General features: G+C 42.2%; 1 protein-coding gene across 3 annotated transcripts; it reads left to right on the top strand.

The window, feature by feature from the left end:
- The first annotated feature begins 1,705 nt into the window (after window positions 1-1,705).
- On the top strand, window positions 1,706-23,224 carry abcd4 (ATP-binding cassette, sub-family D (ALD), member 4). 3 transcript variants are annotated; one of them, XM_071412546.1, is made up of 19 exons: window positions 1,706-2,010; window positions 2,486-2,607; window positions 3,452-3,579; window positions 4,924-5,063; window positions 5,315-5,431; window positions 7,389-7,514; window positions 7,697-7,747; window positions 7,857-7,951; window positions 8,312-8,433; window positions 10,118-10,209; window positions 10,408-10,497; window positions 11,578-11,723; window positions 19,902-20,050; window positions 20,671-20,707; window positions 20,840-20,889; window positions 20,996-21,048; window positions 21,819-21,895; window positions 22,149-22,264; window positions 22,691-23,224. In XM_071412546.1, exons 1-19 carry the CDS (start codon window positions 1,970-1,972, stop codon window positions 22,757-22,759), a joined length of 1,821 nt encoding a protein of 606 aa, XP_071268647.1. In that variant the 5' UTR covers window positions 1,706-1,969; the 3' UTR covers window positions 22,760-23,224. The 3 variants fall into 3 exon arrangements, with proteins under 3 accessions (XP_071268647.1, XP_071268648.1, XP_071268649.1); XM_071412547.1 differs by having other exon boundaries at window positions 1,839-2,010; window positions 2,489-2,607; XM_071412548.1 differs by lacking the exons at window positions 1,706-2,010; window positions 2,486-2,607; window positions 3,452-3,579; window positions 4,924-5,063; window positions 5,315-5,431 and adding an exon at window positions 6,767-6,803.
- Window positions 23,225-25,595: the final 2,371 nt, after the last annotated feature.

Below are 25,595 nucleotides of genomic sequence, written 5' to 3'. Positions count from 1 at the left end.
GGTTTTGGTAGCGGGCCGTGTCATGGGCACTGTATTGTCCTCAAAGCGAGCAAAAAAGTTATTTAGCCTGTCTGGGAGCAAGACATCCTGGTCCGCGATGGGGCTGGTTTTCTTTTTGTAATCCGTGATTGACAGTAGACCCTGCCACATACCTCTTGTGTCTGAGCTGTTGAATTGCGACTCTATTTTGTCTCTGTACTGGGACTTAGCTTGTTTGATTGCCTTGCGGAGAGAATAGCTACACTGTTTGTATTCGGTCATGTTTCCGGTCACCTTGCCCTGGTTAAAAGCAGTGGTTCGCGCTTTCAGTTTCACGCGAATGCTGCCATCAATCCACGGTTTCTGGTTTGGGAATGTTTTAATCGTTGCTGTGGGTACGACATCTTCAATGCACTTTCTAATGAACTCGCTCACCGAATCAGCATATTCGTCAATGTTGTTGTTGGACGCAATGCGCAACATATTCCAATCCGCGTGATCGAAGCAGTCTTGAAGCGTGGAATCAGATTGGTCGGACCAGCGTTGAACAGACCTTACTAGTATAAGAAATGGCGAAACTCACTCATGCCTCTACCAATCAAATGCTTTTAGGTTTGTGGGAAGTAGTGAACGAGTGTACACTTCAAGAGAAAGGAGATATTTTTGGGACGAACACAACGTAACGCTCCCCTAGTGATCATAAAGGGAAGGAGACTACGAAGGAAGAAGAAGACTAGGACTGGGAAGGCAACTATTTAAGAGGAAGGAGCCCAGAATTCTAAAATATTATATGCCATGCAGCGCTACCCGAGCACCTAGAGATCATGAAGGAAAGGAGACTAGGAAGTGAAGGAGGGAAGGAGACTAGAGAGATAAGCTATAAGAGCCATAAGAATATTGTGAATAAATCAATACTTCTGGAATTACAACAGTGGTAGACCTATATGTATAGGACAATACATGTCTCTGTTTGTTTTTTCCTCTTAAAAAATATTATTAAAGTTGTTTAAAAATAAATAAATAAGATGAATCTCTTCAAATATATGATTATAATATACAGTATTATACCCATTACCACAGTCGCCAAAGAAAAAATTGTGTTGATTCAAGTTGTCCACTAGATGGCAGCGTGCATTTTAGAATAGTGGAACCTCATGCATTCTTCTTCTACTGTTTTCCCCAAAATGTAAACAAAGCAAAACTTCCACACTCCGAAGAAGATCTTTTCCCACAAGTCTAACTACTGTAGCTAGTGAACTAACACATCGGGTGACAAACAAGAATGGTTTATTTGTTTTTGACGACCGTAAAGTAAAGTCACATATAGAACAATGTGTCAGATGTTTCACCGGATGTGTAAATCTGAAGCATCCGGTTGGCATTTCCACTCGTCACAAATTCGGTAACGTGAGGAAGCCCGGTGGCCGTTAGTGGGAGAAGATGGAGCGATATGGATTTTATCCGATATTCTGCTAATTTTCTCATCGATGAAACACTTGATCTCAATACAGGTTTCTGTTACAAAAACTTGAATATTTTACGAACAGAGTGGACTAAGTTTTTGTAGACATTACCCTTTGCCAAAGTTTGTAAAAATTGCGTTGTTTACAAGGTGTGAAAGGGCGAATTGCGATATTGCACACGCGCCTTTCACACAGTAGGCGTTCCCTAACGGAAATATGCTAATAACTGCTATAACACACCAATAGGATCTCGCTATCCCGGTACTTGGTTCTGCCCACTATGATTCGTTTTTCTACCTTTGGAAACGACAGGCGGTGGTTTATCTTGGGTCAGTTATAAACCAACTTTACAGTGACATTTTTAGCAGCTTGCTTCCTGGTTTGTTTTATTACACCTTTTGTCGTGGTCTTGCTGTGACTATCACATACCAGGGACTAGTTGTGAAATCACTCCACTGATATCGCCAGTGAGTTTATACAAGTCAGAAAATAGCCTACTGTGACTGTCTTTGGCTAATACTGTGCAGATGCCACCACTGGCAAGGGCGAGTGGCAAAGGGACGAAAAGGTAAGTGTTTTTGAATCATTAGCTCAGCTTCATGTCAGCTGATTAATTGGTCCTAATGCATCCGCTGGGTGCTGGTGGGTGGTTGTTGGCTTGATGTTTTTCTGTTTTGCTTATATGGACTATTTCAGTGCATCGACATTGACAATAGAATATAGATATATTTCACGAGCATGCTCCATAATGTACATAACTAATCTATTACGGCTGAACCTGTGGTCATGCCTTGTCATGCTTTTTCATGTTCAGCTAGCTAAAGCAATAGCCTACTATTAGCTGCTTGGAAACCCCAGTTTGACCAGCTCAAGGTGTTTTGAGATGGGTAAGTTAGCTGGTATGGTGCTAGTAGCTGGTTGGACCAGCTAAAACCAGCTCTGACCATCTCCCAGCTCTAGTTGGTTTGACCATCTACTATGACAGGACCCACAAAAAAATGTGTGTGTGTGTGTGTGTGTGTGTGTGTGTGTGTGTGACCCAGAAGGCCCAAACTAGACTGGAGTTTTGTCCAGAGGTTCTGCAGCATCCAGAGGGTTCTCTTCCCATCATGGTCCAGTCAGAACGTACTGATGTTGGGGACGTTGGTGGGAGTCACACTCACAGGTATGGTCAGCTTTTAAGTGATCGGGTCACTTTAATGTTCACAAATAAATGGGCAAGATAGGCGCCATCTTAACTTCTAAAATAAGACTGTGCCTATTCATATGGGGGTGGAGGTAAACAGAATACTCCAATAAAGTGATCAGTGACCAAACAAATGGAGGAGAGATCAATAAATGTGGAGTTGGCAAAAGAAGTGACGATAGGGCACATTCTTGTCGTGATCTGTCTACTAGATAAATTAAGACGTATTGGGGTGAACTGAACGACATCTCAGTCAGGTATTTAGGTCAACTTCTCTGTATTGACTGACGCCTGTCAGTGCTCTTGATATCAGATAGAGGAAGGGGGTTATGTTTGTAAGACTATTGATGACTATTGTATTGTTCACTACGTGACTCTTAAAAAAAATTAAAAATAATCTATGAATCAATCACACAGGCACAATGCAAGGCTGCAGCTAGGGTTGCAAAATCTTCATAACTTTCAAATAAAATCTCCCAGTAAAAAAAATATATATATATCCTAGTTAGAATATTCCTGCAATCAGAAGGTATCAAATATTTCTGGAAAACCTGTGATATTTTTGTTGTTGTTGTTGTGTAAATTTACGGGCCTAACTAAAGCCTTATCTCATCAAGAGATGAGCTGCATTTGTTTCTTTTGTTTTACAAGCCACACGTCTTAAGGGTGCGTCCCAAAGTCCCTTTTTTATAGTGCACTACTTTTAACCAGGTCACCTACGGTCCCCATTGGCTCTCATCAAAAGTAGTGCACTATTAAGGGAATAGGTTGTCATTTGAGACGCACGACTAACAGTTCGCCGACTCGTCTTCCCTCTCCTCAGAACAGCTGATCATTTACCAAGTGGGAGTCATCCCCAGTCAGTTCTACGAGGTCCTGTCTGACAAGGACTATGGTGCGTTCAAGAACCTTGCAGGGTTGGCCTTCCTGCTTATACTGCTCAACTCCACAGTGAGTAGTTCACTAGTTCTCAAGCACGTTGACCAGTTGCCAACTTCACCAGTGTAGTCAACTTGAAACCATTTTTAATTTGATAACTTTTTATACTCACTCCATACCCTTCACGTTTTACCCCAGCTAACAACAAACGTTCCCACACCTTTAGAGAATGTTGCCTAACGTTTTCATAGGAATGTTGCAGTGATGTGCAAGGACTGTTTCCAAGAGACCATTCCCTTAATGTCTAACAGAACAGACAAAGAGCTGTGAATGAATCAGTGGTTCACCAATCAGGGCCTAAATGGGCTTGGCAACAGTAACAAGGGGTGATGTGTAATAAAAAATATTTAAAAAATCTGGGGGAAAATGTCTCATGGGGACCATCAGGCGACGTCACCGGATCAAGTCAAAAACCTCCAGGGGACCATGACAGAACGTCCTATGTTTGAAACATCCTTGGACACAGGAGTGTTCTTGCAATGTTTCAATGAAACGTGTCTAGAACACGAATGTCTTATACTCTGAGAACATGGCAACTATTGTGTGTGTTTGGTGTGACTGCTGGAATCGTCGCCTAACCCTCAGAAAACTGGACACATGAATGTTCTCGTAACATCCCATGAAACATGTCCAGAATATTTAATATAGAATATTACGAGAACATGGTAACCACGTTATAGGTATGTTTTGTTTGACATTGAGGGATTTGTTCTCCTTACTCTAACGCCAAAACATGCTCAATCGGGTTCTCCGGAGATTTTCACTAACATACATAGAATTTCCCCCCTAACTAACGGAAAACTGGACACTCAAACATCAGGAGAACGTTACACAAATGTTCTATTACCTTAGAATTGTTAGCTGGGGTCCATGCTGAAAGGGACTGACTACAATGTCAGCAAATACACTTCACTGACTGCTGTGTGACTGTTTTTACGAGGTCAGGTCATTCCAACCACTCACTCACTGTGTGTTATAGGACCTGCCCTGAAAGTGCACTCGTCATTGAGTAATCTAGGTGTAGTTGTCTTTCAGGAATTGGGTATCAAGGGAGAAATTGTGTTAACTCAGCTGGACTGAACTTCACAAGTTAACAAAATCAGCTATTTTTTTTGAATGTGAAGATTTGACTTATTGTCTTGAAAATCACCCAACCAATTTGAATACAGGTTAAATATATTTCTGTCTGTCTGTCTGTCTGTCTGTCTGTCTGTCTGTCTGTCTGTCTGTCTGTCTGTCTGTCTGTGTCTCTCTCTGTGTCTGTCTCTCTCTGTCTGTGTCTGTCTCTCTCTGTCTGTGTCTCTGTCTGTCTGTGTCTCTGTCTCTCTCTCTCTCTCTGTCTCTCCTCCCCCCTAGTTGAAGAGTGTGGACCAGTATATCTGCAGTCTGATGTCTGTGAGTTGGAGGAAGTCTTTAACAGAAAGTCTCCACAGAGCTTACTTCCAGGGGAACGTTTACTACACACTCAACGTGCTCAGAGAGGACATTGATAACCCGTACGCGTGCACACACACACACACACACACACACACACACACACACACACACACACACACACACACACACACACACACACACTGACATAGCCTCAACCTCTCCTCTCTCACTCATTTGACAGTTCACAGATTTGAAGTGTGTGTGTGTGTGTGTGTGTGTGTGTGTGTGTGTGTGTGTGTGTGTGTGTGTGTGTGTGTGTGTGTGTGTACGTGTACGTGTACGTGTGATTTAAATATGTGTGTGTTTCCAGAGACCAGCGGATCAGTCAGGACACAGAGAGGTTATGTAAACAGATGAGCACCATGGCCAGCAGACTGATCATCTCTCCATTCACCCTGGTCTACTACACCTACCAATGTTACTACAGGTTAGTACCCTGGTCTACTACACCTACCAATGTTACTACAGGTTAGTACCCTGGTCTACTACACCTACCAATGTTACTACAGGTTAGTACCCTGGTCTACTACTACACCTACCAATGTTACTACAGGTTAGTACCCTGGTCTACTACTACACCTACCAATGTTACTACAGGTTAGTACCCTGGTCTACTACTACACCTACCAATGTTACTACAGGTTAGTACCCTGATCTACTACTACACCTACCAATGTTACTACAGGTTAGTACCCTGGTCTACTACTACACCTACCAATGTTACTACAGGTTAGTACCCTGGTCTACTACTACACCTACAAATGTTACTACAGGTTAGTACCCTGGTCTACTACTACACCTACCAATGTTACTACAGGTTAGTACCCTGGTCTACTACTCCACCTACCAATGTTACTACAGGTTAGTACCCTGGTCTACTACTACACCTACCAATGTTACTACAGGTTAGTACCCTGGTCTACTACTACACCTACCAATGTTACTACAGGTTAGTACCCTGGTCTACTACACCTACCAATGTTACTACAGGTTAGTACCCTGGTCTACTACTACACCTACCAATGTTACTACAGGTTAGTACCCTGGTCTACTACTACACCTACAAATGTTACTACAGGTTAGTACCCTGGTCTACTACTCCACCTACCAATGTTACTACAGGTTAGTACCCTGGTCTACTACTACACCTACCAATGTTACTACAGGTTAGTACCCTGGTCTACTACTACACCTACCAATGTTACTACAGGTTAGTACCCTGGTCTACTACACCTACCAATGTTACTACAGGTTAGTACCCTGGTCTACTACTACACCTACCAATGTTACTACAGGTTAGTACCCTGGTCTACTACACCTACCAATGTTACTACAGGTTAGTACCCTGGTCTACTACACCTACCAATGTTACTACAGGTTAGTACCCTGGTCTACTACACCTACCAATGTTACTACAGGTTAGTACCCTGGTCTACTACTACACCTACCAATGTTACTACAGGTTAGTACCCTGGTCTACTACACCTACCAATGTTACTACAGGTTAGTACCCTGGTCTACTACTACACCTACCAATGTTACTACAGGTTAGTACCCTGGTCTACTACACCTACCAATGTTACTACAGGTTAGTACCCTGGTCTACTACTACACCTACCAATGTTACTACAGGTTAGTACCCTGGTCTACTACACCTACCAATGTTACTACAGGTTAGTACCCTGGTCTACTACTACACCTACCAATGTTACTACAGGTTAGTACCCTGGTCTACTACACCTACCAATGTTACTACAGGTTAGTACCCTGGTCTACTACACCTACCAATGTTACTACAGGTTAGTACCCTGGTCTACTACACCTACCAATGTTACTACTGGTCTGAATGGGTTATACACCCTATAAGGCAGATAGTACCTCATATGTATAAGCGCCTCAGTTTGATTTGAATTGGTAGCTTCTGATTGAAAACATTTGCATAGACATGACATGGAATAGTACTGCTATTGATATGTTAATTGGTTTGGTATGTGCTTAGCATGGAAAGCAACAGCTGACAAAATAAAGAGATGTTTGCATTTTTCTATCTATCACTCATGTCCCCCCCCCCTCCATCCCTTCACCCTTATCCCCCCCCTCCATCCCTTCACCCTTATCCTCCTCTCCATCCCTTCACCCTTATCCCCCCTCTCCATCCCTTCACCCTTATCCCCCCTCTCCATCCCTTCACCCTTATCCCCCCTCTCCATCCCTTCACCCTTATCCCCCCTCTCCATCTCTTCACCCTTATCCCCCCTCTCCACCCTTATCCCCCTCTCCATCCCTCCACCCTTATCCCCCCTCTCCATCTCTTCCCCCTTATCCCCCCTCTCCATCCCTTCACCCTTATCCCCCTCTCCATCTCTCCCCTCTTATCCCTGTAGCACTGGCTGGATCGGTCCTGTTAGTATCTTTGGCTACTTCCTAGTGGGGACTATCACCAATAAAATCCTCATGGGACCAATTGTTTCAACTCTGTTTGAACAGGAGAAACTGGAAGGAGACTTCAGGTACAGGAATGATATGTACACCGTTTGTTTGTATGTAATTGGCAAACATACTGCCAATTGTGTTACCTTGTAATATTACAGATAAATAGGATATTTGGGACATGATAGGCTGTACTTTCACGTGATAATGTTTTTTTTAAGTGAAGTGACCAATGAAGTGACTTTGTGTTTTTTACTTCCAGGTTCAAGCACATGCAAATCCGGTCCAACGCAGAGTCTGCTTCTTTCTACCGGTCAGTCAAACACAAGTTCAGACACGTGGGTTAGACCGTGATACGATTGGTCCGTCTTGTGTCTATTGCATTAAGACTTAGTGGTCTGTGCTGTTTAACCTGAATACAGAGCTGGTAAGGTGGAACACATGAGGACAGACAGGAGACTGCAGACGCTGCTGCGCTGCCAGAAGAGTCTGATGAACAAAGAACTCTGGCTGTACAGTAAGGACACACACCTGCATGTATACACACACACACACACACACACACACACACACACGTACGTCTGATTGATTGTGTTTTTAAAAAATTAAAAAATAATTCTCCGTTCATCTGAAACTGAGACCTCTAGAATTCTCCTAATGCAAATGGTAGGATCTAAACAACCCTCCTCTCCTCTCTTTTCTCCTCCTCCTCTCTCCTCTCCTGCCCTCCTCCTCCTCTCCTCCTCTCTCCTCTCCTGCCCTCCTCCTCCTCTCTCCTCTCCTGCACTCCTCCTCCTCTCTCCTCTCCTGCCCTCCTCCTCCTCTCTCCTCCTCTCTTCCTCTCCTGCCCTCCTCCTCTCCTCCTCTCCTCTCTCAGTTGGAGTGAACACCTTTGACTACCTGGGTGGTATCCTCAGCTACATCATCATCTCCATCCCCATCTTTTCTGGTGTTTATAACAACCTCAGTCCAGGGGAGCTCAGTGCCCTCATCAGTAAGGTACAGTAGTCCAGGGGAGCTCAGTGCCCTCATCAGTAAGGTACAGTGCCCTCATCAGTAAGGTACAGTGTCCTCATCAGTAAGGTACAGTAGTCCAGGGGAGCTCAGTGTCCTCATCAGTAAGGTACAGTAGTCCAGGGGAGCTCAGTGCCCTCATCAGTAAGGTACAGTGCCCTCATCAGTAAGGTACAGTGCCCTCATCAGTAAGGTACAGTGCCCTCATCAGTAAGGTACAGTGTCCTCATCAGTAAGGTACAGTGTCCTCATCAATAAGGTACAGTGCCCTCATCAGTAAGGTACAGTGCCCTCATCAGTAAGGTACAGTGCCCTCATCAGTAAGGTACAGTGCCCTCATCAGTAGGGTACAGTGTCCTCATCAGTAAGGTACAGTGGTCCAGGGGAGCTCAGTGCCCTCATCAGTAAGGTACAGTAGTCCAGGGGAGCTCAGTGCCCTCATCAGTAAGGTACAGTGCCCTCATCAGTAAGGTACAGTGTCCTCATCAGTAAGGTACAGTAGTCCAGGGGAGCTCAGTGTCCTCATCAGTAAGGTACAGTAGTCCAGGGGAGCTCAGTGCCCTCATCAGTAAGGTACAGTGCCCTCATCAGTAAGGTACAGTGCCCTCATCAGTAAGGTACAGTGCCCTCATCAGTAAGGTACAGTGTCCTCATCAGTAAGGTACAGTGTCCTCATCAATAAGGTACAGTGCCCTCATCAGTAAGGTACAGTGCCCTCATCAGTAAGGTACAGTGCCCTCATCAGTAAGGTACAGTGCCCTCATCAGTAGGGTACAGTGTCCTCATCAGTAAGGTACAGTGGTCCAGGGGAGCTCAGTGCCCTCATCAGTAAGGTACAGTAGTCCAGGGGAGCTCAGTGTCCTCATCAGTAAGGTTCAGTGTCCTCATCAGTAAGGTACAGTAGTCCTCATCAGTAAGGTACAGTAGTCCAGGGGACAGTATCCTCATCAGTAAGGTACAGTAGTCCAGGGGACAGTGTCCTCATCAGTAAGGGACAGTGTCCTCATCAGTAAGGTACAGTAGTCCAGGGGACAGTATCCTCATCAGTAAGGTACAGTAGTCCAGGGGACAGTGTCCTCATCAGTAAGGTACAGTAGTCCAGGGGACAGTATCCTCATCAGTAAGGTAGGCCACTGTTTTTCCCCCTCTCTCTCCACAGTTTACTTGTTGTCTTCCATGCCCTCATTACTGTCATTACCGCCTCTATCCTCGAGGTGGCAGTATATACCATCTGCTATACATTAAAAAGGTTTTCTCTAAGTCACTGTATGTAATGTCCTGTCTTGTAGAGGAAGAGAACAGAGCAGGTTTATAGGTTCATAGAGATCCTGAACTAGGGGACCTTTGTAGTCCTGTTGTCAATACTTTCTCTTATTCTGTCTTGCAGTGCCTGACCACACACAGTCACAAATCTCTCTCTCTCTCTGTCCCTCTCTCTCTTTCTCCTCTATCTGCCCCCCCTCTCTCTCTCTCTCCTCTATCTGCCCCCCCCTCTCTCTCTCCTCTATCTGCACCCCCCCACTCTCTCTCTCTCTCCGCCCCCCCCCTCTCTCTCTCTCTCCTCTATTTGCCCCCCCTCTCTCTCTCTCTCTCCTCTATTTCCCCCCCCCTCTCTCTCTCTCTCTCCTCTATTTGCCCCCCCCCCTCTCTCTCTCTCTCTCTCTCTCAGAATGCCTTTGTATGTATCTACCTGATAAGCTGCTTTAGTCAGCTAATAGACCTGTCCACCACTCTGTCAGACGTGGCTGGATACACCCACAGGTAACATTACGCATACTGATCAACCATGCGTGTGTGTGTGTGTGTGTGTGTGTGTGTGTGTGTGTGTGTGTGTGTGTGTGTGTGTGTGTGTGTGTGTGTGTGTGTGTGTGTGTGTGTGTGTGTGTGTGTGTGTGTTGTGTGTGTTGTGTGTGGTAACACCCAGAAAGCTTATTGTCATGCTGTGTGTGTTGTGGGCAGGATAGGAGAGCTGAGGGAAGTAATGGATGATATCTTGAGGACACATTGTGACTACGACCCTGCATCAGGAGATTCCTACGACTTTGACAGGTAAAACAGGCTGCAGTATGTTTCTTTAAGCAGGCTTCTATCTCCAGAGTACTCAAACAGGCTGCAGTATGTTTCGTTAAGCAGGCTTCCATCTCCAGAGTACTCAAACAGGCTGCAGTATGCTTCCATGCTCCAGAGTACTCAAACAGGCTGCAGTATGTTTCATTAAGCAGGCTTCCATCTCCAGAGTACTCAAACAGGCTGCAGTATGTTTCATTAAGCAGGCTTCCATCTCCAGAGTACTCAAACAGGCTGCAGTATGTTTCATTAAGCAGGCTTCCATCTCCAGAGTACTCAAACAGGCTGCAGTATGTTTCATTAAGCAGGCTTCCATCTCCAGAGTACTCAAACAGGCTGCAGTATGTTTCATTAAGCAGGCTTCCATCTCCAGAGTACTCAAACAGGCTGCAGTATGTTTCATTAAGCAGGCTTCCATCTCCAGAGTACTCAAACAGGCTGCAGTATGTTTCATTAAGCAGGCTTCCATCTCCAGAGTACTCAAACAGAGCACAGGAATGAGTTTAGAAGGTCGGATTACGAGTGTAATCACAAAGCGGAGAACGCTGAAGGGAACATAGCTAAAGATTTTCTCTCCTCCTCTGTTTGGCATTTTTACATTTTAGTCATTTAGTAGATGATCTTATCCAGAATGACGTACAGGAGCAATTAGGGTTAAGTGCCTTGCTCAAGGGCACATCGACCTTTTGGTTACTTGCACAATGCTCTTAACCACTAGGCTACCTGCTAGGCTACCTGCTAACCACTAGGCTACCTGCTAACCACTAGGCTAACTGCTAACCACTAGGCTACCTGCTAGGCTACCTGCTAACCACTAGGCTACCTGCTAACCACTAGGCTACCTGCTAACCACTAGGCTACCTGCTAACCACTAGGCTATCTGCTAACCGCTAGGCTACCTGTTAGGATACCTGCTAACCACTAGGCTACCTGCTAACCACAATGCTACCTGCTAGGCTGCCTGCTAACCACAATGCTACCTGCTAGGCTACCTGCTAGGCTACCTGCTAACCACTAGGCTAACTGCTTCCTCTTCACCACCCCCCCCCCCTCTCCATCCAGTGACAAGGTCCACAGTGGTCCAGCAGACACAGCCTTCATCCTGGACTGTGTGTCTTACAAGAGTCCCTTCTCTGAGGAGCTGCTGGTTGAAGAGCTGAGTATCAAGATCAGCCAGGGCTCCAATCTGCTGGTGGTGGGAAACACAGGTAGGTAGACAGGTATATTATAATATACAGGTAGGGGTAGACTGGTATATTATAATATACAGGTAGGGGTAGACTGGTATATTATAATATACAGGTAGGGGTAGACTGGTATATTATAATATACAGGTAGGGGTAGACAGGTATATTATAATATACAGGTAGGGGTAGACTGGTATATTATAATATACAGGTAGGGGTAGACTGGTATATTATAATATACAGGTATAATATACAGTTTGGCCTAGACAGGTATAATATACAGGTAGGTAGACAGGTATAATATACAGGTAGGTAGACAGGTATAATATACAGGTAGGAGGACCGGTATAATATACAGGTAGGTAGACAGGTATATTATAATATACAGGTAGGGGTAGACTGGTATATTATAATATACAGGTAGGGGTAGACAGGTATAATATACAGGTAGAGGTATAATATACAGGTAGGGGTAGACTGGTCTATTATAATTGTTAAGATAATTTTGTTCTCAGTTGTTCATAATACCCAATTGAATTAATTACTCAGCCTGAAACCCAGAATTTGTAGGAAACTGGTTGGAATGAATCAGACGGAGGCCCAGCTACAATTGTCAGGAATGTTTATTTAGAGAGCTCTGCCTATCATTTCCGGTACATTGGTCTATATACCTCACATTTCGTCATAAATGTCCCTCCTCCTCTCAGATACAATGGCAACATAGTTCACAAGTCTTCTCCTACTCATACGTTGTCTGCCACCTGTTAAACAATCTACTACAAGCCCAAGGTCTCTCCCCTCCCTGGGTGGGGACAGAATGTCCTGTAAGGAACACAGCATTCCAGCCGGTCTGATGGTAACTCCATTTGTTTCTCACTTGCACCCTGCTTACATACTAAAAAGGAACAGAAAGTCCTTGTTCTAATGTTTGACTAAAACTACACACATTAGATTTAGTTTTATGATTCTAATAAGTTTCATACAATCATACAGTGCCAGGGTAGTATTCTGTTAGTTATAGTTCTACGTCAAATGTATACATCATTTAGTCATTATTCATAAAATCCATAACAAATATACAGGTAGGTAGACTGGTATATTATAATATACAGGTAGGTAGACTGGTATATTATAATATACAGGTAGGGGTAGACAGGTATATTATAATATACAGGTAGGGGTAGTCTGGTATATTATAATATACAGGTAGGGGTAGACTGGTCTATTATAATATACAGGTAGGGGTAGACTGGTCTATTATAATATACAGGTAGGGGTAGACTGGTATATTATAATATACAGGTAGGGGTAGACTGGTATATTATAATATACAGGTAGGGGTAGACTGGTATATTATAATATACAGGTAGGGGTAGACAGGTATATTATAATATACAGGTAGGTAGACAGGTATATTATAATATACAGGTAGGTAGTCTGGTATATTATAATATACAGGTAGGGGTAGTCTGGTATATTATAATATACAGGTAGGGGTAGACTGGTATATTATAATATACAGGTAGGGGTAGACTGGTATATTATAATATACAGGTAGGGGTAGTCTGGTATATTATAATATACAGGTAGGGGTAGTCTGGTCTATTATAATATACAGGTAGGGGTAGACTGGTATATTATAATATACAGGTAGGGGTAGTCTGGTATATTATAATATACAGGTAGGGGTAGTCTGGTATATTATAATATACAGGTAGGGGTAGACTGGTATATTATAATATACAGGTAGGGGTAGACTGGTCTATTATAATATACAGGTAGGGGTAGACTGGTATATTATAATATACAGGTAGGGGTAGACAGGTATATTATAATATACAGGTAGGGGTAGTCTGGTATATTATAATATACAGGTAGGGGTAGACTGGTATATTATAATATACAGGTAGGGGTAGACTGGTATATTATAATATACAGGTAGGGGTAGACAGGTATATTATAATATACAGGTAGGGGTAGACTGGTCTATTATAATATACAGGTAGGGGTAGACTGGTATATTATAATATACAGGTAGGGGTAGACTGGTATATTATAATATACAGGTAGGGGTAGACTGGTCTATTATAATATACAGGTAGGGGTAGACTGGTATATTATAATATACAGGTAGGGGTAGACTGGTATATTATAATATACAGGTAGGGGTAGACAGGTATATTATAATATACAGGTAGGGGTAGACTGGTATATTATAATATACAGGTAGGGGTAGACAGGTATATTATAATATACAGGTAGGGGTAGACAGGTATATTATAATATACAGGTAGGGGTAGTCTGGTATATTATAATATACAGGTAGGGGTAGTCTGGTATATTATAATATACAGGTAGGGGTAGTCTGGTATATTATAATATACAGGTAGGGGTAGACAGGTATATTATAATATACAGGTAGGGGTAGACTGGTATATTATAATATACAGGTAGGGGTAGACTGGTATATTATAATATACAGGTAGGGGTAGACTGGTATATTATAATATACAGGTAGGGGTAGACTGGTATATTATAATATACAGGTAGGGGTAGACTGGTATATTATAATATACAGGTAGGGGTAGACTGGTATATTATAATATACAGGTAGGGGTAGACAGGTATATTATAATATACAGGTAGGGGTAGACTGGTATATTATAATATACAGGTAGGGGTAGACTGGTATATTATAATATACAGGTAGGGGTAGTCTGGTATATTATAATATACAGGTAGGGGTAGACTGGTATATTATAATATACAGGTAGGGGTAGACTGGTCTATTATAATATACAGGTAGGGGTAGACTGGTCTATTATAATATACAGGTAGGGGTAGACTGGTATATTATAATATACAGGTAGGGGTAGACTGGTATATTATAATATACAGGTAGGGGTAGACAGGTATATTATAATATACAGGTAGGGGTAGACTGGTATATTATAATATACAGGTAGGGGTAGACTGGTATATTATAATATACAGGTAGGGGTAGACAGGTATATTATAATATACAGGTAGGGGTAGACAGGTATATTATAATATACAGGTAGGTAGTCTGGTATATTATAATATACAGGTAGGGGTAGTCTGGTATATTATAATATACAGGTAGGGGTAGTCTGGTATATTATAATATACAGGTAGGGGTAGTCTGGTATATTATAATATACAGGTAGGGGTAGTCTGGTATATTATAATATACAGGTAGGGGTAGACTGGTATATTATAATATACAGGTAGGTAGACTGGTATATTATAATATACAGGTAGGGATAGACAGGTAAAATATACAGGTAGGGGTAGACAGGTATAATATACAGGTAGGTATAATATACAGGTAGGGGAGGACTGGTATATTATAATGTATAGGTATAATATACAGGTAGGGGTAGACTGGTATAATATACAGGTAGGTGTAGACTGGTATATTATAATATACAGGTAGGGGTAGACTGGTATATTATAATATACAGGTAGGGGTAGACAGGTATATTATAATATACAGGTAGGGGTAGACTGGTCTATTATAATATACAGGTAGGGGTAGACTGGTATATTATAATATACAGGTAGGGGTAGACTGGTATATTATAATATACAGGTAGGGGTAGACTGGTCTATTATAATATACAGGTAGGGGTAGACTGGTATATTATAATATACAGGTAGGGGTAGACTGGTATATTATAATATACAGGTAGGGGTAGACAGGTATATTATAATATACAGGTAGGGGTAGACTGGTATATTATAATATACAGGTAGGGGTAGACTGGTATATTATAATATACAGGTAGGGGTAGTCTGGTATATTATAATATACAGGTAGGGGTAGACTGGTATATTATAATATACAGGTAGGGGTAGACTGGTCTATTATAATATACAGGTAGGGGTAGACTGGTCTATTATAATATACAGGTAGGGGTAGACTGGTCTATTATAATATACAGGTAGGGGTAGACTGGTATATTATAATATACAGGTAGGGGTAGACAGGTATATTATAATATACAGGTAGGGGTAGACTGGTATATTATAATATACAGGTAGGGGTAGACTGGTATATTATAATATACAGGTAGGGGTAGACAGGTATATTATAATATACAGGTAGGTAGACAGGTATATTATAATATACAGGTAGGTAGTCTGGTATATTATAATATACAGGTAGGGGTAGTCTGGTATATTATAATATACAGGTAGGGGTAGTCTGGTATATTATAATATACAGGTAGGGGTAGTCTGGTATATTATAATATACAGGTAGGGGTAGACTGGTATATTATAATATACAGGTAGGGATAGACAGGTAAAATATACAGGTAGGGGTAGACAGGTATAATATACAGGTAGGTATAATATACAGGTAGGGGAGGACTGGTATATTATAATGTATAGGTATAATATACAGGTAGGGGTAGACTGGTTTAATATACAGGTAGGTGTAGACTGGTATAATATACAGGTAGGGGTAGACGGGTATAAAATACAGGTAGGGGTAGACTGGTATAATATACAGGTAGGGGTAGACGGGTATAAAATACAGGTAGGGTTGGACTGGTATAATATACAGGTAGGTAGACAGGTATATTATAATATACAGGTAGGTAGACAGGTATAATATACAGGTAGGGGTAGACTGGTATATTATAATATATAGGTATAATATACAGGTAGGTGTAGACTGGTATAATATACAGGTAGGGGTAGACTGGTATAATATACAGGTAGGGGTAGACGGGTATAAAATACAGGTAGGGGTAGACTGGTATAATATACAGGTAGGTAGACAGGTATATTATAATATACAGGTAGGTAGACAGGTATAATATACAGGTAGGGGTAGACTGGTATATTATAATATATAGGTATAATATACAGGTAGGTGTAGACAGGTATAATATACAGGTAGGGGTAGACAGGTATATCATAATATCTTATATTGGGGTAGTTTAGTAGGGTTGTACATATGGATGCAAATTTCAGGTAATTTTTCCCAAATTCCCAGGTTTCCCATAAATCCCAGGTTTGGGACTGGATTTTCTGCTTATTCTCTCCTGAATTTTACCCGAATTTTGCAACCTTAGTTAGGCAGGTGTATGATAAAACCATATACTGAGGTGTTTTGACATGCCGTGGGTATGATGTTCAATAAAGCTGAAACTCGATTTCTGAATACATTATTATTATTATTTGTACTTTTTAAATAAATAGATAATTTTGGACTACCCGTTATCACAGCACTATTACGGTTATGGAGACGAGAATTCCATTGTTTTAACAAATACTGGGGTCTGACATCAGGAGGGTTTAAAGGTTTTCAACATGTGGATATGCTCAACACATAGAGATAAATAGAGATCACTACTTGGAAATAACCATTGCCATCGAGGACTTCCACCATCTTAAAGTAGTCAAATGGGTGGGACTTCCTATCGGTTAAGGAAGGATCACATAATTCCATCCATGTCACCAGGAGGGATCAGCCAATGAGTTACACTTGTGAGCAAACATTCCATAACTGCAGGTGACAGTAAATAGCCAACCTTGGCTTTATACCTGTTCAAACAACACACTCTAGGTGGCAGTATGCACCTTTTCAGTGGGTTTACCAACTCATTTTTTATTTTTTTATTTTATTTCACCTTTATTTAACCAGGTAGGCTAGTTGAGAACAAGTTCTCATTTGCAACTGCGACCTGGCCAAGATAAAGCATAGCAGTGTGAACAGACAACACAGAGTTACACATGGAGTAAACAATAAACAAGTCAATAACATGGTAGAAAAAAGAGAATCTATATACAATGTGTGCAAAAGGCATGAGGTAGGCAATAAATCGAATAATTACAATTTAGCAGATTAACACTGGAGTGATAAATCATCAGATGATCATGTGCAAGAAGAGATACTGGTGTGCAAAAGAGCAGAAAAGTAAATAAATAAAAGCAGTATGGGGGGTGAGGTAGGTAAATTGGGTGGGTAGTTTACAGATGGACTATGTACAGCTGCAGCGATCGGTTAGCTGCTCGGATAGCAGATTTTTAAAGTTGTTGAGGGAGATAAAAGTCTCCAACTTCAGAGATTTTTGCAATTCGTTCCAGTCGCAGGCAGCAGAGAACTGGAAGGAAAGGCGTCCAAATGAGGTTTTGGCTTTAGGGATGATCAGTGAGATACACCTGCTGGAGCGCGTGCTGCGGGTGGGTGTAGCCATCGTGACCAGTGAACTGAGATAAGGCGGCACTTTACCTAGCATAGCCTTGTAGATGACCTGGAGCCAGTGGGTCTGACGACGAACATGTAGCGAGGGCCAGCCGACTAGGGCATACAGGTCGCAGTGGTGGGTCGTATAAGGTGCTTTAGTAACAAAACGGATGGCACTGTGATAAACTGCATCCAGTTTGCTGAGTAGAGTATTGGAAGCTATTTTGTAGATGACATCGCCGAAGTCGAGGATCGGTAGGATAGTCAGTTTTACTAGGGTAAGTTTGGCGGCGTGAGTGAAGGAGGCTTTGTTGCGGAATAGAAAGCCGATTCTTGATTTGATTTTGGATTGGAGATGTTTGATATGAGTCTGGAAGGAGAGTTTGCAGTCTAGCCAGACACCTAGGTACTTATAGATGTCCACATATTCTAGGTCGGAACCGTCCAGGGTGGTGATGCTAGTCGGGCGTGCGGGTGCAGGCAGCGAACGGTTGAAAAGCATGCATTTGGTTTTACTAGCGTTTAAGAGCAGTTGGAGGCCACGGAAGGAGTGTTGTATGGCATTGAAGCTCGTTTGGAGGTTAGATAGTACAGTGTCCAAGGAAGGGCCGGAAGTATATAGAATGGTGTCGTCTGCGTAGAGGTGGATCAGGGAATCGCCCGCAGCAAGAGCAACATCATTGATGTATACAGAGAAAAGAGTCGGCCCGAGAATTGAACCCTGTGGTACCCCCATAGAGACTGCCAGAGGACCGGACAACATGCCCTCCGATTTGACACACTGAACTCTGTCTGCAAAGTAGTTGGTGAACCAGGCAAGGCAGTCATTAGAAAAACCGAGGCTACTGAGTCTGCCGATAAGAATATGGTGATTGACAGAGTCGAAAGCCTTGGCCAGGTCGATGAAGACGGCTGCACAGTAATGTCTTTTATCGATGGCGGTTATCGTTTAGTACCTCATAGTAGAAGAAGAAGAAGAAGAAGAAAATGGACTACTTTAAAAATATATATATTTTTTTTCAGCTTTATTTAACCAGGTAAGCTAGTTGAGAACAAGTTTTCATTTACAATTGCGACCTGGCCAAGATAAAGCAAAGCAGTGCGACACAAACAACAACACAAAGTTACACATGGAATAAACAAGCGTACAGTCAATAACACAATAGAAAAATAAAAAAAGTCTATATACAGTGTGTGCAAATGGCATGAGGAGGTAAGGCAATAAATGGGCCATAGTAGCAAAGTAATTACAATTTAGCAAATTAACACTGGAGTGATAGATGAGCAGATGATGATGTGCAAGTAGAAATACTGGTGTGCAAAAGAGCAGAAAAGTAAATAAAAACGATATGGGGATGAGGTATGTAGTTTGGATGGGCTATTTACAGATGGGCTATGTACAGCTGCAGCGATCAGTTAGCTGCTCAGATAGCTGATATTTAAAGTTAGTGAGGGAGATGTAAGTCTCCAGCTTCAGTGATTTTTGCAATTCGTTCCAGTCATTGGCAGCAGAGAACTGGAAGGAAAGGTGGCCAAAGGAGGTGTTGGCTTTGGGGATGACCAGTGAGATATACCTGCTGGAGCGTGTGCTACGGGTGGGTGTTATCGTGACCAGTGAGCTGAGATAAGGCGGAGCTTTACCTAGCATAGACTTGATGACCTGGAGCCAGTGGGTCTGGTGACGAATATGTAGCGAGGGCCAGCCGACTAGAGCATACAGGTCGCAGTGGTGAGTGGTATAAGGGGCTTTGGTGACAAAACGGATGGCACTGTGATGGACTGCGTCCAGTTTGCTGATTAGAGTATTGGAAACTATTTTGTAAATGACATCGCCGAAGTAGAGGATCGGTAAGATGGTCAGTTTTACGAGTGTATGGAGATGGCCTCAATGCTGTTGCCCATGTTCTCACAGATGACATAATGGGACAAATACAAAGAAGAGTCGTCTAACTAAGTCTATGGCTCATCCCGAAACACAGGCACTGGGAAGACCTCCCTACTGCGGGTCCTGAACCGCCTGTGGGAGGCCGACAGCGGCTACGTCCAGATGACGACGTGTTTCGGTCCCAGGGGAATCCTCTTTCTGCCCCAGAAACCCTACCTGACAGACGGAACGCTCAGAGAACAGGTAAGTACTATATTACCCAGAAACCCTACCTGACAGACGGAACGCTCAGAGAACAGGTAAGTACTATATTACCCAGAAACCCTACCTGACAGACGGAACGCTCAGAGAACAGGTAAGTACTATATTACCCAGAAACCCTACCTGACAGACGGAACGCTCAGAGAACAGGTAAGTACTATATTACCCAGAAACCCTACCTGACAGACGGAACGCTCAGAGAACAGGTAAGTACTATATTACCCAGAAACCCTACCTGACAGACGGAACGCTCAGAGAACAGGTAAGTACTATATTACCCAGAAACCCTACCTGACAGACGGAACGCTCAGAGAACAGGTAAGTACTATATTACCCAGAAACCCTACCTGACGGAACACTCAGAGAACAGGTAAGTACTATATTACCCAGAAAACCTACCTGACAGACGGAACACTCAGAGAACAGGTAAGTACTATATTACCCAGAAACCCTACCTGACGGAACACTCAGAGAACAGCTAGAAAACATTAATTAGTTTGTTTTGTTCATTCATACTTTGCTCACAACCTTACTCACCAGTTGAGGAAGATCGCACTAGTGCAACAGAATTTAACTAACTTATTTTTTTCTCTCTTCAACAGGTGATCTACCCTCTGAAGGAGATCTACCCTGTATCAGGTATGGTCTTGTGAAAATGGCATTCTCAGGGCCCCATTTTGACATTTTAAGATTAAGTGTCACTAGGAGGCAATAGTACTCCATAATAAATAGCTTCTCAGTGTTAAAACCATGACGGTTGTCTTTTCACAGGGTCAGTGGACGATGAGAGAATTATACAGTACCTGGAACTAGCTGGAGTGGTAAGTGTATATTAGCATACTTACGGTATTACTCTGTATGTTTTTTTCCTATATTTACGGTATTCTAAGGATATGTCTTAACCTGAACCCCTCTCTGATGTTCTAGTCTAGTCTCCTGAAGAGGACGGGAGGACTGGATGAGCCTGTAGACTGGAACTGGTAAGAAACAAACAAATGTGGTCTTGACTTTCTTGTACCCGTAGTACTACAGTACATATATACAGTCAGGTCCAAAATGATGGGCACCCTTGATAAAGACCAATACAAATATTGAGCTATATTGTATGCTACATGCCTACGTACATACTTGAAATCATTGGCCACTCTAACAAATGGATCACTAGTCACTTTTATTAATGCCACTTTTAATAATGATGTTTATATATCTTGCATTACTCATCCCAGATGTATATACTGTATTTTACACCATCTGTTGCTTCTCGTCTATGCCGGTCGGCCATCGCTCATCCATATATTTATATGTACATATTCTCATTCACCCCTTTAGATTTGTGTGTATTAGGTAGTTGTTGTGGAATTGTTAGATTACTTGTTTGATATTACTGCACTGTCGGAACTAGAAGCTCAAAGCATTTCGTTTCACTCCCAATAACAGCTGCTAACCATGTGTATGTGACCCAATAAAATTAGATTTGATTTGATTACTAATACAATTGCTCAGAGAAAGAGATTTTGTTTTAACAAGTAATAAATAAAAAAAGCAATCTTAAAAAGATAGGATTATTTGTTATTTTAAATATTTATTTTTTTGCTCATCTTTATAAAGGGTGCCAATAATGTTGGATCTGATGGTACGTCGGGCTTTAGATTGTGGACTGGAATGGCTGACCTCTGTCTCTCTCGCTCTCGCTCTCTCTCGCTCTCTCGCTCTCTCTCTCTCTCTCTCTCTCGCTCTCGCTCTCTCTCAGGTATGATGTTCTGTCTCCGGGGGAGATGCAGAGGCTTTGCTTTGCCCGCCTCTTCTACCTGCAGCCTAAATACGCAGGTCTGTTCCCTACCCACGTTACCATCGATGCTAACCATATGATACAATGTATCTTAAACTCATGAAGTGTGTAATGACTACATTAGAACTAAGTTGGAGATCAACTCTATTTCAACTTTGGTTGAATCAAGACATCAAATACAAAATTCTGTGTAATAACAGGAAATTGGACTCTTTTTGTCAGTGTTGACTGAGGCCAGTGCTCACTCCGTGTGTGTCGGTGTGTCGGTGTGTGTGTGTGTGCGTGTGCCAGTGTTGGACGAGGCGACCAGTGCCCTGACAGAGGAGGCAGAGGGGCAGATGTACCGAGGTTGTAAGCAGCTGGGAATGACCCTGGTCAGCCTGGGACACCGCAGAAGCCTAGAGAAGGTACACATAAGCATTATGTAGTGCTTGTGAATGTGTTATGAAGTGCTTATGTATGTGTTATGAATATGTTATGAAGGGTTAAGAATGTGTTATGAATGGTTATGAATGTGTTATAACGGGTTCTGAATATGTTATGTAGTGCTTATGAATGTATTATGTATGTGTTATAAAGGGTTATGAATGTGCTATGAAGTTATTAATATTTTATTTGTGTTATAAAGGGTTATGAATGTGTTATGTATGTGTTGTGAATGTGGTATTTGTGTTATGAATGTGTTATGGATGTGTTATGAAGGGTTATGAATGTGTTGTGAAGGGTTATGAATGTGGCATTTATGTGTTATGAAGGGTTATGAATGTGTTATTTATGTGTTCTAAAGGGTTATGAATGTGTTATGAAGGCCCTTCTGACTGTTCCCCCTCCAGTACCATGACGTCTCGTTGAAACTGTGTGGAGAGGGACGCTGGGAGCTGACCAAACTTAAAGAGAAGTGATGCTTGAAACAATGACTGGCCACAACCCAACCAAAACACAACCAAAATGTAACTGACAATCACTTAACCAAAACCAGTGTTAATTTTGGCACTCTTTTACATTTAGTCTAGTCCTAGTCATTTTGACTAAAATATAATTAAGTCTTGGTCACATTTTTTTGTCATTTGAATAATACATTAGTCTCGTCAAAATGACAAACGTTGATCCATTTTAGTCAACCAAATGCCTTTTTCATTTTAGTCATATTTTAGTCACGTCACATTTGTATTGCCTCATTAACCTATAGTAAATATACAATGCCTTCAGAAAGTATTCACACACCTTGACTTTTTTCACATTTTGTTGTGTTACAGCCTGAATTTAACATTGATTAAATGTAGATTTTCTTTGTCACAGGCCTACGCACAATACCCCATAATGTCAAAGTTTTTTTTTACTAATTAATAAAAAATGAAAAGCTGAAATGTCTTGAGTCAATAAGTTTTCAACACCTTTTGTTATGGCAAGCCTAAATCAATTCTGGAGTAAATTAATAAGTCACATAATAAGTTGCATGGACAAAAAACGTGATTTTTGAATGACTATACCCCACACATACAATTATCTGTAAGGTCCCTCAATCGAGCAGTGGATTTCAAATACAGATCCAACCATAAAGACCAGGGAGGTTTTTCCCCAAGGAGTTGAAGTCAGGGATCTGTGCAGACCAGTCAAGTTTTTCCACACCGATGCCTCGTAAAGGGCACATATTTGTAGATGGTTAAAAACATTTAAAAAGCAGACCTTGAATATCACTTTTAGCATGGTGAAGTTATTAATTACACTTTACATCTTATTCAGAGTGGCTTACAGTTCATTCATCTTAACTTAAGCTACAAAGTATGTGGACTCCTGCTCGTCTAACATCTCATTGCAAAATCATGGGCATTAATATGGAGTTGGTCCCCCCCTTTGCTGCTATAACAGCCTCCACTCTTCTGGGAAGGCTTTCCACTAGATGTTGGAACATTGCTGCGGAGACTTGCTAATATTCAGCCACAAGTATTAGTAAGGTCAGGCACTGATGTTGGGCGATTAGGCCTGGCTCACAGTTGACGTTCCAATTCATCCCAACGGTGTTTGATGGGGTTGAGGTCAGGGATCTGTGCAGGACAGTCAAATTTTTCCACACCGATCTTAACAAACCATTTCTGTATGGACCTCGCTTTGTGCAAGGGGGAATTGTCATGCTGAAACAGGAAAGGGCCTTCCCCAAATTGTTGCCACAGAGTTGGAAGCACAGAATCGTCTAGAATGTTATTGTATGCTGTAGCATGAAGATTTCCCTTCACTGGAACTAAGGGGCCTAGCTCAAACCATGAAAAACAGCCCCATACCATTATTCCTCCTCCACCAAACTTTACAGTTGGCACTATGCATTGGTGCTGGTACCGTAGCATTCTCCTGGCATCTGCCAAACCCAGATTCGTCCGTCGGACTGCCAGATGAAGTGTGATTTATCCCTCCAGAGAATGCGTTTCCACTGCTCCAGAGTCCAATGGCTGTGAGCTTTACACCACTCCAGTCGACGCTTGGCATTGCACATGGTGATCTTAGGCTTGTGTGCGCCTGCTCGGCCACGGAAACCATTTGTGTTGAAGTTGCTTCCAGATGCGGTTTGGAACTCGGTAGTGAGGGCAGACGATTTTTATGCGTTACGCGCTTCAGCAGTTGGCGGTCCCATTCTTTCAGCTTGTGTGGCCTACCACTTTGTGGCTGAGCTGTTATTGATCATAGACGTTTCCACTTCACAACAACAGCCCTTTTACATTTGACCAGGGCAGCAATTTGATGAACTGACTTGTTGGAAAGGTGGCATCCTATGACGGTGCCACGTTGAAAGTCCCTGAGCTCTTTAGTAAGGCCATTCTACTGCCAATGGTTGTCTATGGAGAGATTGCATGGCTGTGTGCACGATATTATACACCTGTCAGCAACGGGTGTGGCTGAAATAGGCGAATCCACTAATTTTAAAGGGTATCCACATAACAGAACTGCGCATCTTTGCTGCTAATATTAATTGTGCTTTATCACCAAACTCCTCTCCAGCCCACTTTGTAGACAGATTTTAGTCACAGAGATACTTTTATTTTGTTTCGTTTTAGTCGACTGAAACAAAAAGTCACTTTTGTTTAGTTATAGTTTTTTATGCATCTATTTACTCCGTTATAGTCTTGTCAATTACCACTGAAAAATAGGTGTTTGAAGAATATTTTTGTCACTATTTTTGTTGACTAAATGAACACTGACCAAAACCCAACCATAACGTAACTGACCACCACTCTCCAAGTCATGGTAACTAGTATTGGTAACTAACATCTCTCTAAATGCAGCTCACTTATTGTGGAATATAAAGTGAACAGGTGAACCTGTGGGACTGGTTACCAGGTTAAGGTGGAGCTGGAGGACTGTTTACCAGGTTAAGGTGAAGCTGTGGGACTGTTTAACAGGTTAAGGTGAAGCTGTGGGACTGGTTACCAGGTTAAGGTGAAGCTGGGGGACTGTTTACCGGGTCAAGGTGAAGCTGTGGGACTGGTTACCAGGTTAAAGTGAAGCTGTGGGACTGGTTACCGGGTCAAGGTGAAGCTGTGGGACTGTTTACCGGGTCAAGGTAAAGCTGTGGGACTGGTTACCAGGTTAAAGTGAAGCTGTGGGACTGGTTACCAGGTCAAGGTAAAGCTGGGGGACTGTGTTTTTGTTTACTGACGTCTTAATGTGATGTATGATCATGTCTTTTACTTTTGTTATTGACATAAAATGTGGATTTTTATTGTGGATTTAAAATGAGACAGGAAG

This window comes from Salvelinus alpinus, chromosome 8 (assembly GCF_045679555.1).
Source record: "Salvelinus alpinus chromosome 8, SLU_Salpinus.1, whole genome shotgun sequence".
Taxonomy (NCBI): Eukaryota; Metazoa; Chordata; class Actinopteri; order Salmoniformes; family Salmonidae; genus Salvelinus; species Salvelinus alpinus.
Note: the sequence above shows the minus strand (reverse complement) of the source record. Positions and strands in the feature narration are given on the sequence as shown.

What these genes read in the sequence shown, in the direction of transcription:
- abcd4 (XM_071412546.1), top strand. Translation starts at nt 1,970, where the DNA reads ATGCCACCACTGGCAAGGGCGAGTGGCAAAGGGACGAAAAG. An exon ending in AGTGGCAAAGGGACGAAAAG is followed by an intron (nt 2,011 to 2,485) that starts GTAAGTGTTTTT and finishes TGTGTGACCCAG; the next exon opens with AAGGCCCAAACTAGACTGGA. An exon ending in TTATACTGCTCAACTCCACA is followed by an intron (nt 3,580 to 4,923) that starts GTGAGTAGTTCA and finishes CCTCCCCCCTAG; the next exon opens with TTGAAGAGTGTGGACCAGTA.